Consider the following 15,801-nt stretch of genomic DNA (forward strand, 5'->3'; position numbering starts at 1 on the left):
AAAGATTTTTAAAGATTTTTTCCTATATATTCCTATGTAAAACTTTAATCAGTCATATTGGCCCCACCCTACCCCCAGGGGTCATGATTTGAACAAACTTGAATCTACACTACCTGAGGATGATTCCACATGATTTCATCTTTCCTGGCCCAGTGGTTCTTGAGAAAAAGATTTTTAAAGATTTTTCCTATATATTCCTATGTAAAACTTTGATCGGCCATTTTGGTCCCACCCTACCCCCGGGGTTCATGATTTGAACAAACTTGAATCTTTACTACCTGAGGATGATTCCACATGAGTTTCATCTTTCCTGTCTCAATGGTTCTTGAGAAGAAGATTTTTAAAGATTTTTCCTATATACTCCTAATATGTAAAACTTTGATCGGCCATTTTGGCCCCACCCTACCCCCAGGGGTCATGATTTAAACAAATTTGAATCTACACTACCTAAGGATGATTCCACATGAGTTTTATCTTTCCTGTATCAATGGTTCTTGAGAAGAAGATTTTTAAGGATTTTTCCTATATACTCCTATGTAAAACTTTGATCGGCCATTTTGGCCCCACCCTACCCCCAGGGGTCATGATTTGAACAAATTTGAATCTACACTACCTGGGGATGATTCCACATGAGTTTCATCTTTCCTGGCCCAGTGGTTCTTGAGAAGAAGATTTTTAAACAAGAGGCCCATGGGCCACATCGCTCACCTGAGAAGCTTTGACCATTCCGTTCTTTACCAGATTTCCCACTTGTTATACATATTGTGACAACATCCTACACCACTGATCATAATTTAGACAATTTGAAATCTACACTACCATAGGATGCTTTGATTCCCCATTGTAAAACTTTGATTCCCCATTGTGGCCCTGACCAACCACCAGGGGTAATTCTTGAGTAGAAGATTTTCAAAGATTTTCCCCATATATTTCTATGTTAGACTTTGATTCCCCATTGTGGCCCCGCCCTATCCCCCGCGGTCATGATTTTAACAAGAGGCCCATGGGCCACATCGCTCACCTGAGAAGCTTTGACCATTCTGTTCTTTACCAGATTTCCCCCTTGTAATACGTAATGCATCCCCACCCTACCCCACTGATCATAATTTACACATTTTGAAATCTACACTACCCCATGATCCTTCCATGTGCACATAAGTTTCAGCTTTTCTGGCCCAGTGGTTTTTCCTATATATTTCTATGCAAAACTTTGATTCCCCATTTGTGGCCCCGCCCTTCCCCATGATTTGAATAATTTAGAATCTACATTACCCCTGGATACTTCCACATAAGTTTCAGCTTTTCTGGCCCATTGGTTCTTGAGAAGAAGATTTTCAAAGATTTTTCCTACATATTTCTATGTAAAACTTTGATTCCCCATTGTGGCCCCGCCCTTCCCCCAGGGGTCATGATTTGAACAATTTAGAATCTACATTATACCAGGATGCTTCCACATAGGTTTCAGCTTTTCTGGCCCAGTGGTTCTTGAGAAGAAGATTTTCAAAGATTTTTTCTATATATTTCTATGTAAAACTTTGATTCCCCATTGTGGCCCCGCCCTTCCCCCAGGGGTCATGATTTGAACAATCTAGAATCTACACTATACCAGGATGCTTCCACATAGGTTTCAGCTTTTCTGGCCCAGTGGTTCTTGAGAAGAAGATTTTCAAAGATTTTTCCTATATATTTCTATGTAAAACTTTGATTCCCCATTGTGGCCCCGCCCAACCCCCGGGGGTCATGATTTTAACAATTTAGAATCTACACTATCCCAGGATGCTTCCACATAAGTTTTAGCTTTTCTGGCCCAGTGGTTCTTGAGAAGAAGATTTTCAAAGATTTTTCCTATACATTTCTAAGTAAAACTTTGATTCCCCATTGTGGCCCCGCCCAACCCCCAGGGGTCATGATTTTTACAATATAGAATCTACACTACCCTAGGATGCTTTCACATAAGTTTCAGCTTTTCTGACCCATTGGTTCTTGAGAATAAGATTTTTTAATGACCCCACCCTATTTTTTTTCTTTTCTTGATTATCTCCCCTTATGAAGGGACTTGGCCCTTCATTTTAATAATTTAAATTTCCCTTCACCCAAGAATGCTTTGTACTAAGTTTGGTCAAAATTGGCCCAGTGGTTCTTAAGAAGAAGTCGAAAATGTGAAAAGTTTACAGACGGACAGACAGACGGACGGACGGAAAAAATGTGATCAGAAAAGCTCACTTGAGCCTTCGGCTCAGGTGAGCTAAAAACGCCATTAATTTTTCTCTAATTCATAATTATCTCCCCTTAGAAAAGGGCGTGACCCTTCATCTGAACAAACTTGAATTCCCTTTACCCAAGGATACTTTGTAGCAAGTTTGGTTGAAATTGGCCCAGTGGTTCTTGAGAAGAAGATGAAAATGTGAAAAGTTTACAACGACAACAACGACTACAACGACGACAACAAAGACAGACAATGGACAAATTTTGATCAGAACAGCTCACTTGAGCCTTCGACTCAGGTGAGCTAAAAAGTCACCAAATTGTGAAATTTCAAAAAAGTTGACCATCTAGGTTGATCTAGATCTTAATTACAAAGTTTATTTTTTCTATGCCCAATACCTCTAAAATTGCCAAATTGTGTTATAAATACATCTCGGTGCAGATGAATCATCGGTGCAGATACTTTTTTTGGTAAAAATATTGCAATATTTAGATTGCTAGTATGTTTCTTTTGATGTTCTGTTAGCAGTTTTTCGTATAATATCCAAGAACGTCTACGAAAACATATAAGCGAGTCATGTGTCATTCCTCAGCGTCGTGCATTGCTTACAAAATCGGAAAACAGTGACGTCATTAGAGCCATATCAGCCTTTTTTCCCAAAGTGTTGTCGTAAAATCACATATTCAGACCAGTAGGCATTACAGATAATGTTAATTTCATATTAGAGTAACAATATTTGGGAAGGTGTACTGTTGCACTTGTGACTGCATGAAATTAAAAAGCTGCACAAACATCATGTGTACTCAAATTAGAATCGGCCTCTTTAACAATTCATACTCCCCTTCAGCTAATGCTTTGTACCAAGTTTGGTCAAAATTGGCATGGTGGTTTTTGAGAAGTTGAAAATGTGAAAAGTTTACAGACGGACAGACAGCTAGACAGACGATGGAAAAAATGTGATCAGAAAGGCTTACTTGAGCCTTCAGCTCTGACTGAGCTCACAAAAGAATAATGTTATTGACTGTCCAATATATTTATATAAACAGATGCCACAATGATATGAAAAACATGAGCAAATGGAGTCTTTAATGAAAACAGATCATAAAAGGTTATATAGGAACAAGACCTCAGAAAAATCAATATTTGTGATAAGTCTAAATATTATTTACAGATTAATTTACATGTAAAAAATCCATATTTGTCATATGTCTAAGAATCATTAAAGATTTCTGGAACATCGTAATTGTAAGAAAGCAGAAGGCATGGTATGGTATTGATTTTTTGGGCATTGAACCATATTAATCAAAATAATATTCCATTTGATTGATGTTCTATACTAAGCTTTAATTTTAAAGCAATTTCATTATATATTTTTATATTGAACTCTTCTTCTTCAAAAGTTTAAATTGAATTATTGTTTTAAAATGACCATGGCAAATACCCAGGAATTTCTACTTAAATGATGGAGTTTCTTCCTTATTTTTAATTAATTACTTAATTTTTATGTTATCTAAATGATCCAGAAATATACTCTCTGAAACAAGATGCATTCGTGAAACACTGATGCCCCCTATGACAGCTTATGACAAGGGTTGAATTCTCTCAAATACATGTCAAACTCCAAAGGTCACGGTCAAAGGTCAAAACTGTTTGTACCCAACAGAAGGTCTTGTAAAGGCCCTGTCACACCGTCCTGCATTCACACGGAGTCATTACGGCGTTGTTAAATTTTTAAAATCGCCGTGGAATCGCAGGAAAATTGCACAAATTTCTGTAAAATTTTCACAATGTGAAGATGTCACGGCGTTCCTACGGCGACGGTCGCGATTCTACGGCGATCTCACGGCGTTCTACTGCGTTCCCACGGAGATCTCTCGGCGATTGACTGCGCTTCCGTGGAGTTTTCACGGCGCGTTAGGAGTTTTCACCTCGTGTTCACGGCGTTCTCACTGTGCTGGCTGCGTTCACAATACGTTCACAATGCGTTCTATACTCATTGATATATATTCAGAAGGAATGTAAAACATTTTTGTTTGAAGATTCAAGTTACACGATGAAAAGACTTCTTATCATGCCAAGAAAAATTCTTAATAATTAAAAATGTTCTATTTAAATAATTTAGTAGTAAATTATTAATACTTTTATGATTAAACTCCTTTTTTTCTCAATTTTATCGGTTCAGATGTGTTGTTAAATTTTCTTTGATTTTATTATGAACGTAAAAAAAATAAACACACTGAAAAGTTTTCTACAAAATTTAAGTGAAACAACAAAACAAATCTCTTCCATATTTTACTTAAATGCTCCTAGTGAATCAAATACGTTGGAATTCTGATCCCATTGCTCTTATTTTGTGAGCTGGCTAACAACGCTCTAACAACGCCGTGAAAGCGCATTGTGATCGCCAACGGACGCTGTAGAAACGCCACGGGAGCGCAACGATCGCAGTGACAACTCCGTGCTGTCGCCGTGTAATCGCTGTCGAAAAAATCACAAGACGATAAATCTCATTAGAAGCGCGGTAAAAACGCGATAGAAACGCAGTGAAATCTCCAAGGACTCCGCGACATCTCCGTGAGGTCTCCGTGGAAGCGCAGTCTTCTATCACTGTGTTCGTGCCGCGATCATGTGCGTCTTCACGGCGTTCGTACGGAGCTCCCACTACGTTGTTGGAGATCTCACCGCGCTGCTACGGCGATCATACTACGTTTCTACTGCGTTATATATTGACCGCGATCACACGGCGCGTACTTTGTGCATGCCCAAAGTGATCGCCATCCTCTGGCGTTCTAGGAGACCCTACGCGACCCTACGGCGTTCAGTGGAGATCTCACCGCGTTGTCACGGCGCTGTAGGAGACTCTACTGCGATCACCTCGGCGTTTTGCATTTTTTGAAGACGCCTTGCAGTCGCCGTGAGGACGCAGCCCCAGTGTGACAGGGGTTTTACAAGGAATACACCTGTGAAATATGAAAGCCGTAGTTCTAACTGTTCAAAAGTTATGACCAAACTCCAAAGTTTAACGTTTTTTTTTTTTAAATTGAGTCAAATTCTTTGGTCAAGGTCAAAAATATTTAAATCAGCTGAAAGTTCTTGTCACAATAAATACACATGTAAAGTATGAAAGCCCTACTTCCAACTGTTTAAAAGTTATGGCCAAGGTTAAGGTGTGGTATATTTTTGTAAAAGTAAATCAAACTCCAAGGACAAGAGGTCAAATTTGGTGGTACCCAAAGAAAGGTCTTGTTACAAGGAATACACCAGTGAAATATGAAAGCCATAGCCACACCCACTCAATAGTTATGGGATACGTTAAAGTTCACATCAGACAGACAGAAAACAGACAGACAGATAGACAGACAGGACAAAAACAATATTCCCCCAGGTTCTTTAGATCTGGGGGCATAAAAAACTCAAATGTGACTTCTGGGAGCTTTCTGGTCACTGGAAAATCAACTTTGAATATGTTTTGTATGGGCATCCATGACATTCCCATTTTAATAATCGCTTAAATAAATGTAGCAAAACCTCTTATCTGAATAGTATGGAGTTGAAATTCATTGAATGTAAAAGAAAACAAAAGAAACAATAGACTTTGTCTACTCAATTATTATACTTAAATAAATAGGAAGTGACTCCAATTTGTATAAAATTTTAACATCCGATGATGTAAATTGTGTTTGAGGTGTTTCTCGGGGCCTGCCAGAAAATGAAGGCTTGAGAAAGTTTTGATAAAAAAATATTTTCTCACTTCTGTAAAATTTTATTCTGAAAATGCTTTACAACAATGTCAAGAAAGATAACTCACATAAGTGATGAAATTCTGAAAAAATCATAATATGTGCAAATGAACTTTCTCTGTGAATATTGTGGTAATTTATTTATAAAAGAGGCTAAATCAAATGGAATATGGCTGCTTTTTTATAGGTTACATATATGCAAAATTCTAAGATCTGATGTCATGTGATATGTGACAATAGTCTATCTAGTGAGTCCTGAGCAGTTAGATTGAAGAAGGTGTCTCTCTAAAAGCTATATGGTACCACTCATCACAAGTGGTTGCATCTGAATAGACTATTGCCATCTTTTTCTCTTTGACCCAACACAATGAAAAGACACTAGATATGTTTTGAAATGTTTCCTTTCTTGGGTGAATTAATTTAAATACAGCATGACTCAGTCTCACCAATAACATTTTTGACAGGTGCAGTTTGTCAGTAACTGGTTTAATCAGGCTGTTCATTACACACATGGTCTTAATATGAGACCAAAATTCACATCTCATTTCATTTTATTTATCTGGTCAAATGCTGATTGGATTACAAAAAATGATTTTCCTTTACTTTTTCAACTTTACAATTAACAAGAAAAAAACGAAGACACCCACAAGCCCCAGCGTCAACAGGTCCAGAACAATCACTGAATCAGTAGGTAATTAACGTTGACTGTACCAGACCTGCATGGTCAAGAGTCACACTATACAAACCTTGGATTAAATATCTTTCTTTAAATGTCTTCTGACCAAATGATACGAAATTGAAATGATCAACATGTTGATCTAGAAAAAGTTCCTTAAAGGGAACAGAATGTCCACAGATAAGTGACAAATACTGAAAAATCACAAGAAGTCCGTAGGAATTCATTTTCCCGGGTCACGCGCAATCGAATATTCAGAATGTCGATCCCGAGTTAGTTTTATAATATTAAACATTTTCCAATGCGCTTTTTACAAACAAACAAAATACTTTTCATTGTCACCAATATGAGGAAGTATTTTTTTCTTTTTTTAATAATTTAAAATCAAGTATTAATTTAACAAATTATTTTTTTTTAAATTAAATCTAAGTAAATATAATTAATATGAATGAAGATTTGTATATACGTTTAATTCTTTTCTACAATTATAGACCAAACGTTTTAAAATCACAAGGTATAATAAATGAACAATTTTTTTTTTGCATTAACCATGACGAATGGTAAATGATGTATTCGTGTAACTCAAGATTCTTTTCACGCATAAAATTCTTTTTAAAAAATTGACCTACTAAAGACAAGCTTGACATTTATCTCCGATTTTAAAATGACACGACCAAATTCTAAAAATGTCGATAAGATATAAGCAAGGTCAACGTCTTCTGCATACTATAAAGGTTTGTACTGAGTAAATACTAATAAAAGCTCACAATATGGCGACCTACATATTATAACATAGAACTATATGTACAGTACATGTACATTTGTAGTAAGATATACATATACCCCGCAGGCAATACAAGCATTAAAAGCAACACTTCCTTGTTTTCCCAAATGAAGTGTTGTGATTTATTAACCTGGTGGAAAGAGAACTATATACCTTGGACATTGTACCCCGTTAATCTCAGCTGTGACTAATTCTTTCTTTACCGAGTAGTTATATATTTAAAAACGAAAATAAACATTCCACGTGGAGTCCTTAGGATTTGTAATGTTTTTTGAGAGGTACATGTAACCAGATGGAAAGTGAAGGGATACTTGGAATTTCATATCCAGTGCTACTAACTACGTTAGTTGTTGGAATAGTGACATGGATATTTTATGATCAAGTTCAATTTTTCGCAAAACATTTTCTAGCAAATTTAAGTTGGCAAGTGTTTTCAATATTTCCTATCATTTCATCGCTATTTTATGGACGCATACCAACAAATAGAAGGTACATATGTTTTAAATTTTATTCATTATTTTTAAAAACATTATAATAAGTTTGTTTATTCCTGTTTTTGTTTTGTTTTCAAGGATATCACTCGCACGTACCATGATTCCAAAGTCCAGTTGTGTAAATTACAAAATATCAAGGATTGTTTACACGGTTTTCAATGACTTGAGATTATTTAAAATACACCACGGATATAAATAGTTTTAGTAAAGAGAATATTCAAAAAATAAAATAAAACGATTATAATGGCCAATTACTCCGGAAATTTAGAAGTGTCGACAATGGTACTTCGAAGAAGTATACTATCTTTACATTTATATCTGAATTAGAGATGATGATGATGAGAGAGAGAGAGAGAGAGAGAGAGAGAGAGAGAGAGAGAGAGAGAGAGAGAGAGAGAGAGAGAGAGAGAGAGAGAGAGAACTCAAATATAACTTTGTCCACTAATTATGTTCCCAAACGAAGTTTGTGGGAACCTACTGTTTTTACTTTGTTAATTTTTTGTCTCTTCTTCTCATTATTATAATTTTCTGTCATTAGGTATTTTAGCATTGGGGTGAAACTAGCCAACAAGTACCTGATTGGAACTAAGTACATAGTCAGGGGACAGAAGTATGTCGAAGATGACTTCGCGTGTATCATCATTTCTAACCATCAGAGCTCTCTTGACGGAAATTGTAAGTAAACACAATTTCCTGAATAGATATTGGTTTAATCATGTTGAAAAAAATGAATTTATAAGGGGAGGAGGGCTACATTTAGGTTAATGCAAAATTTACACCATAACTAGTTCTCATTTCGTAAATTTTGTTTTAACACCCCCCACCCTCCCCTCGTAAATTGAAAATGTACAACATGATAGTTTGATTTTTTTTGAATGTTAATTTTTGATAAGGATTATATGCCAATGTATGATGGTGTTGTCAATAAATTCTCTTAAATAGAATAAACTGAAAAGACCAGAAATATTAAATATACTTCTGTTTTTCAGTCATGGTTCAACTTGGGAATTATAAGGGCTCCATTGTTATATTGAAGAAATCCCTCCTCTACGCCTCCGGACTCCTCGGTATCGCTTTCTACTGCACTGGTGCTATATTTGTCAACAGGAGCAACCCCGAGAGTGCCAAAAAATCTCTCAATAGCGCTCTAGATAGAATTGTCAAAGAAAAGGTAGACTATTTAGCTAATATGATAAAGTTCATAAACATAAGTACACGAAAATTTGTATAATTATATCCTCTATTCTTTAACATAACACACAATGTACGGGGGAAATACCGGGATTCTTCATAAAAATACGAATCTACTTTTCTTTTTGAATATGACTGTCTTCTAGCTAATATATGAATGAAATTTATTGACATAATTACATAAAGTTTGGTTTAATTATATTTTTTTAGCATATCGAAATAAAATGTAAGCTAAAATTATTTTATATAGAAATAAAAACTAATTCAAATCGCTTCGCTTTTTTCCTTCAAGCTTTTTAAATGTAAATGCACATCGTAAATGCGTTAGACGTAAAAAAAAAAATACATATAACATTAACTTGAAAATATTCGTTGTCTCAGTTTTCCAGAAATTGAACAAAAAATTATCTGCAGAGAAAGCAATGAAAAATGCTGTCTTTTACAGTTAAAGCCTCAATTTTACCCTGAGGGAACTCGTCACATGGGGAAAGAAATGTTACCATTCAAGAAGGGTGCATTTGTAATGGCAATTCAAGCGCAGGTAATAACAGAGACCGAGCCAATGGTCTAAATAGAGACCTAATTGTCTCTGCGTGTGTTTATGAATTTCTTGTCTGTTTTGTGTCTTTTGACATCAGTCTGAGGACATTTTTTTTCTGATTACCTTTCCATTTGTGACGATATTTCAAGCGCAGATATTACAAGAAAACAAGTGAAAAGAAACTAAAAAGATTCTGTATATGTTCTGTTTGTGAATTTCATATTTTGCTTTGTATCTATAAGAACATTTCTCTTTCCAGATCCCGATACTTCCGGTAGTTACTTCTAGCTACCGCCATTTCTATGATAAAAAGAGAAAAATATTTAAACAAGGTATGATATTACAAAGTCTTTTTATGCAACTTGATTTTTTTCCTCAAGTTTTTATTTTGCTTATTGTGACGTCATTTTCATCAACAGGTACTGTTATTGTGACGTGTCTTCCGCCCATTCCTACAAAAGGACTTACCTTAAATGACCTCGATGACTTTGTACAAAAAGTGAGGAAGACGATGCAAGAAACAATAGATAAAACAACTGAAGAAGTTGAAAATAACTTGTGAATGATTGGAATTTACTTGGATTTATTTACATGTATTTATTTATTAATCTTAAGCAGAGTTCTGTGATACCATCATACTTCATGTTCAATACCACTCACAAATCTGAATGTTTTTGAGCCATGAGCAAACATGTTAAAATAACAAAAGACATAAGTCTTTTTTGATTTGGTTAGTTAAGTTTGATTAACACAATTCTATGGATTTTATATGAAATGATAATATATCTTTAACTTTTCAGTCGAAGGTCCAATCTGGAAAAATATTTTTAAAAATGATTATTCGTGCACGGACACTACTTGAAACTTTTCTACGGCTTCCTTGACATGTATTCGTAATATACACTGTGTATATTTTTATTTGATTGAATAAGCTATGAATTGAATGGATATAAGATTAAGAAAACACAATTGCATATATAAAAATACCATTTCCTATGACATTCTTTTCATGTTACATATGGTATGAAAATAATAAAGACATGGCTTAAATTGCAATTATTTTTTGAACAACAGCACTTTGTACATGTACATGCTATATAATTATATAAACTTTACTGGGAAAAAACGTTAGATCATCTTTAAAAAATGTTTGGTTGCCCTCTCCCGACCGACTGACTAAAAAAGGCTGGACTCTAAGCGTTTTTATAACACTACAGGACACGATATTTTTCTTTTTATTCTTATCCCGTCAACAAATATGTTGAAATTTTCTGGAAAAAAGATTTTCCCACCCACCTACCGACTCAATAATTTTTATCCTTAGCCGGGGGATCGAAGACAAACAAACATTGATTTATAAGGATGACCTTAGCATCCATAATGCCAACCCAAACAGATCGAGTATAGGAGAATTTCCAAATACTTATTGGCTTGATATGTTTTATAAGAAAATTTAAGAATTTGGAATCCTCTACATGAATGTGCCATATAGGACGTATAAACAGCCTTGAAATGCATTGTACCATAAAACACTGTACAGTGTTTACTATTATGAAAATGAGAAAATGCACAACTTCGGTTCGTGTCTTTATACACAGGCAATGTAAGAATTTACTTAAATTTTACTTTCAAGAATTTACGAAAGAGAAGCGAAAATACCATAGAAGACATTCTTATGTAAAAGGAAATTCTTCTTCTTCCTCAGACGAATCTCTAAATCTCCGAGAAAAGCTAAGGAATGGGTCAATCCTACGTCTAGAGCCGAATAGAGAGGGTTTTCGATGCAAGTAAAGTGGTCTCCGATATCCATTATCTTCCTTATTTCGTATCAATCTCTCTATATTATTTTCTGGACCAGGAAATACATTCCAATATGTATCCACGGCAAAGGCTTTTATGGTACCATCATTACTGTCCCCTATCCAAATCTTACTGGTATTGTCTGTATAAATACTGCATGGACTTTCACAGTCTTCACAAATGACGAGTCCCATGAAGACACCTGTTGGTGAAATAATGTGTAAAGTTTTAGTTGTCCCGTTCAACACAAGAAAACTGTCATCTGCGAATGATGTGACTGAAAGTGGCTTGAATTCTTCTTCGATTTGCTCTAAAGTGCATCCGGAGTATCTTTTGATTAAATGTCCATCCATGCCCCTGATATCTACAAAATTTATTTCTGCATACAGTATACACATAACAGAACAACTATCATTAACAGCAAGAGAATGAGGGTAGGATTCCACTTTTAAATCAAATTTGTCAAGTTCCTTGCCGGCATTGTCTAAAACCTGTCCAATAAGAGTTGACCGGTTTCCCATCCCCAAAACAAGAATTCGATCCTGCTGAATGGAGCATATTTTCAGAGGGTCGCAATCCTTAATAGAAATCACGGACACATCGGTGCTATTAAACGTCGTTTTCATAACTAAAGAACAATTCCGTATTAAGGAAAATATTGTTCCATCCCCTGAACCACAAAGATCTGTAGCGCCATCAACAATCGGATTTTCACTCAAGACCAAACCATTCCGCGTGTCAAAAACGCGACAGATAGAGCCACCAAATGTTAGAAATGCAGATACGTCCTCTGATACTTGAAATATAGACGATATACACTCCTCTTCTGCTACCTGGACACCAATTCTCATGGAAACAGTCTTCACGATAGTTGTTGGTCCATGTTTACGCAATTCAACGGGAACTGGCTCGTCTTCACTATCACTAGATACAGAGTTCGTCTCAGAAACACTGGAAGAGTCCCAGTCCGTGTCCGAATCCAGAAAAGAAGAAAATGATGGACGCCTTTGTCTCTTTATTTCTTTGCTAGGTCTTTTGCATATATGTACAGGTGCACAGAAGGAGCACAGATACTTGTCACAATAATCGCAATCATCTACGTCATCTTCCTCTGCATTGCAGACGTCACAGACGCGTTCAGGGAAAATGTCCCGGATGAAATAATTATCCCAGAATCCCGCAACACCGTTTTCCGGTAACACCATCACGGTTCTGCAAAGTGGGCACCGAAATTCGTCATCTGACTTGTACTTTCTTTGGTAACCTGAGATGCACCGCTTACAAAAAGTGTGTTTACAAGGCAACATCTTTGGACATTTAAAACTGTCCAGACAAATAGAACATTTTTGAGCATCGTCTATCGATATCTCCATTGTCCTATATTAACGAAATAAACGAACATTAAGATTTTGGCAAGTAAATATATATTAAAATTTAAGAATACCCGGTATCACTAGAACAAAACTACTGACTTTCGGTTTGACATTGGGGATTTCCTTCTAATTGATAAAGGTGTATCGTGAATGGGGATCAATGAGTTTAAATAGCTTACTTACCTATTTATATTATGAAAATCCCTGACTACTCAAAAGAACATTTCAGAAGCCACCGGCTTACCAGAAGCTGGAAGTTGTTGATTTCTAGATCAAGGTAAATTAATGCACTTGTTTTTTTACTTTTTATTTTTGAACGGAAGAGAGAAGACAACATTAACCCGTCAACTTGTGTTTTTCTACTTTCGTTTAGTAGGCGGATGGAATTGATAGCTTCGAATCACTTTCCTTTGTTTTTGTACATACATTAATAATAAATATATTTATTTATAAATGAAAATGTATTCATCATTTAATTTTAGGATTTCAACAAGAGTAATGTTAAACTTGATTTCAAATAGAAGGAAATAAATACATGTATTCGATTGATATCGGCAAAATGGCAAACATGTTTTTTATATTTTTAAAACTCTTTGATATTAAAATAAAATAACTTTTAAAGAGTAAAACATACTTAATTTCTACAGCTTAAAAGGAAGTTAAAAGATGTCTGAGACTTCTGAAGAAGAAAACGTGTGCGCCATATGCTGGGACGAATTTTCACACCCTAAAATTTTGCCATGTCGCCACACGTTCTGCAAGGCATGCTTAAAGGGATACCAAAAGAAAACGAGCGATTTTGAAGAAATAAAATGCCCCGTGTGTCGCCAGACACATACGCTTGATGAACGTGGATTGGATTCTTTTCTTGACAATTATTTTGTCCACCTTCGTCCATCAGACCAACCAGAAATGCTGTGCTGCAGTATATGCTATGAAGAGGCCATTCTAAAAACATGCTCCCATTGCTCAGAAAAACATTGCCCGTCTTGTAGGAAATCACACACCTTGGCACTCAGGATAGCTGGAGAAAGTTACGAACACGGTTCTGATTCCGAATCAGATAAAAACGAAACAGAGGATTTTGTTGATAGAGATATAACGGACGAGGCAAGTGTGCCATTTCATCTAATGTTTTCCGGTCAAACAATAAGGACACAGTTTAATGCAAAACTCGTGTCTGCTTTTAAGACAGGATCGATGACCAATAGCTCAGAAGAAGACCAACAACCGCCAATATACACGCTGTTTCAAAATGGAAAAGATAGAATTCTTGTCGTGTTAGATACTGGACCTGAAATCGTGGAATATAAAGAAGATGGCACAGAAACAAACCGGTTCATGTTTCCATGCAGAATATCTGATATTATTATGACACCTACTGGACGTACATTGTTTGTCAATCCAGGTGACCCTTTTGTTCTGGAAATAACATTGAAACAAATATATCCCTTTGCTCCTTGTAAAGGTTGCAGACCAATATGTTTAGCCCCCTTTAATGACGGCCGAATAGTTGTGACGGGTTTTGCTATTCCATCCACTCAGGACGAAGAAACAGAGGAAGGAGAAAGAGAAAGGAAAGGAATGTTACTATTGTATGATAAAACCGGAAAATTATTGAAAGAAGTAAAAGAAGGTACTGACGGACCGGTGTTAAGATTTCCCATGAATATCGCTGTAAGTCATATAAACAACAAGATATGTGTCGCTGACCAAGATTTAAAATGCGTGTTGATTTTTAGTGACACGTGTGATTTGTTAGCCCGGTATGACGCTGGACAAAGCACAAGGCGAATGGGACTTTTCTGGAATCCAAGAGAGTTTGTTCCATTCTGCTTGTGCCACGATCCCGAAGGAAATATTATAGTTCCAAATACTGTTGATAGCCTTATCCATGTTTTAAATCCAGATGGGAATTTTTTAGGATATATTTTAACAAGAGACAAAGAAGGGTTTGGCCATCCTGCAGGAATAATGATGGATCCTACAAACAGCAGAATTTGGCTCGGTGATCGCATTGATGGAAAAATAAGGATCTATGAAATTTCTAGTTATAAAAATTCATTTAATCAGCAGGACATGTATAACCCTTATAATTTTAGATTAAATTTTGATTGATAGTGATTGTTTATTTTAAATCCTTTACTCTCAATTTTGTGGAAAAATGCCCAAATAAAGAAAAATAATGTTCACTGTATCCCAGTTATGAGTATTATTTTTCTCAAGTCTGAAATATATCTGTGATGTCATCATTGTGTTATTAATAATTGACCTCCATAAATAATTGCATATTAAAATATCATAAAGGCACGTCAGTTTTAACGATATCACTATTTCCAGGAAAATATGAGTGTTTACTATGACGGCTTGTGGGTGTGGAATTTACAAGGTCTTATTCGCCTGATTAGGAAGCTATATCGTCTATGAAGTTTCTGGTACTTGTACTCACCCAAACATATTCTAAAGTAAAATAGCTCAAATACAATATATGTAAATGAGGTATAGTTCATATTCCGATAAAAATTTTAATGGAATGTGAATTAAAGATTTCCTTTTTCATACTAATGAACTTTTAATAATGTCACTGATTTTGAAAGAGGTGAACGCTGGTTGGTCTGATGGACGAAGGTGGACAAAATAATTGTCATGGTATTGCATAAAAGTTTCAAGTTGAGAATTTATCTGACTCGAATGAATATTACAGCATGACTGTATACTTTGTTTATAGTTTTAATGACCCTATCAGTTACGCCAGATTCTAGAGCATCATAATCGGGTTGAATTAATAAATAAATGTAAATAAGTAATGTGATTATAACATAAAGTTAATTACAAACTTAATTTTTTTTTTGAGATTCAAGTCATTTATTCAATAAAGTACAACATGATATTGAGGTAAAACTTCCGCACAAGCCCTCTGGTAATACCTCACCTGGGGTGCCATGAGCTCCCTGGATCGGTATCATTTTTTTCCAATATTTGTTCACAGAATTATA

General features: G+C 35.6%; 4 protein-coding genes across 4 annotated transcripts in view; 2 read left to right on the forward strand and 2 right to left on the reverse strand.

The window, feature by feature from the left end:
- LOC134259983 (dipeptidyl peptidase 2-like) overlaps window positions 1-6,887 on the reverse strand; it is a 47,439-nt gene extending 40,552 nt beyond the window's left edge. The window contains exon 1 of the mRNA XM_062742574.1: window positions 6,693-6,887. Coding sequence (XP_062598558.1) covers window positions 6,693-6,849 — 157 coding nt within the window. The 5' untranslated portion in view covers window positions 6,850-6,887. The remainder of the gene's footprint in view (window positions 1-6,692) is intronic.
- Window positions 6,888-7,555: 668 nt separating this feature from the next.
- LOC134259985 (1-acyl-sn-glycerol-3-phosphate acyltransferase beta-like) lies at window positions 7,556-10,228 on the forward strand. The gene is made up of 6 exons (XM_062742576.1): window positions 7,556-7,895; window positions 8,439-8,575; window positions 8,890-9,071; window positions 9,537-9,632; window positions 9,892-9,964; window positions 10,052-10,228. Exons 1-6 carry the CDS (start codon window positions 7,699-7,701, stop codon window positions 10,192-10,194), a joined length of 828 nt encoding a protein of 275 aa, XP_062598560.1. The 5' UTR covers window positions 7,556-7,698; the 3' UTR covers window positions 10,195-10,228.
- On the reverse strand, window positions 10,058-13,117 carry LOC134259981 (uncharacterized). The gene is made up of 2 exons (XM_062742571.1): window positions 12,989-13,117; window positions 10,058-12,809 (listed from the first exon to the last, which is right to left on the reverse strand). The coding sequence occupies exon 2, from the start codon at window positions 12,803-12,805 to the stop codon at window positions 11,306-11,308; it is 1,500 nt and encodes a 499-aa protein (XP_062598555.1). The 5' UTR covers window positions 12,806-12,809; window positions 12,989-13,117; the 3' UTR covers window positions 10,058-11,305.
- Window positions 12,949-15,267, forward strand: LOC134259982 (uncharacterized). Its single transcript, XM_062742572.1, has 2 exons — window positions 12,949-13,082; window positions 13,453-15,267. The coding sequence occupies exon 2, from the start codon at window positions 13,472-13,474 to the stop codon at window positions 14,921-14,923; it is 1,452 nt and encodes a 483-aa protein (XP_062598556.1). The 5' UTR covers window positions 12,949-13,082; window positions 13,453-13,471; the 3' UTR covers window positions 14,924-15,267.
- The last annotated feature ends 534 nt before the right edge of the window (window positions 15,268-15,801 follow it).

This window comes from Saccostrea cucullata, unplaced genomic scaffold (assembly GCF_032062105.1).
Source record: "Saccostrea cucullata isolate Sc308-1 unplaced genomic scaffold, CSIRO_AGI_Scuc_v1 ctg1505, whole genome shotgun sequence".
Classification (NCBI taxonomy): Eukaryota; Metazoa; Mollusca; class Bivalvia; order Ostreida; family Ostreidae; genus Saccostrea; species Saccostrea cuccullata.

Excerpts from the sequence above, each read along its gene's own strand:
- LOC134259985 (XM_062742576.1), top strand. The coding sequence starts at position 7,699 with ATGGAAAGTGAAGGGATACTTGGAATTTCATATCCAGTGCTACTAACT. Across the intron at positions 8,576-8,889 it reads GAGCTCTCTTGACGGAAATT|TCATGGTTCAACTTGGGAAT; the intron begins GTAAGTAAACAC and ends TCTGTTTTTCAG. Across the intron at positions 9,633-9,891 it reads TAATGGCAATTCAAGCGCAG|ATCCCGATACTTCCGGTAGT; the intron begins GTAATAACAGAG and ends TTCTCTTTCCAG.
- LOC134259981 (XM_062742571.1), bottom strand. The coding sequence starts at position 12,805 with ATGGAGATATCGATAGACGATGCTCAAAAATGTTCTATTTGTCTGGAC.
- LOC134259982 (XM_062742572.1), top strand. The coding sequence starts at position 13,472 with ATGTCTGAGACTTCTGAAGAAGAAAACGTGTGCGCCATATGCTGGGAC.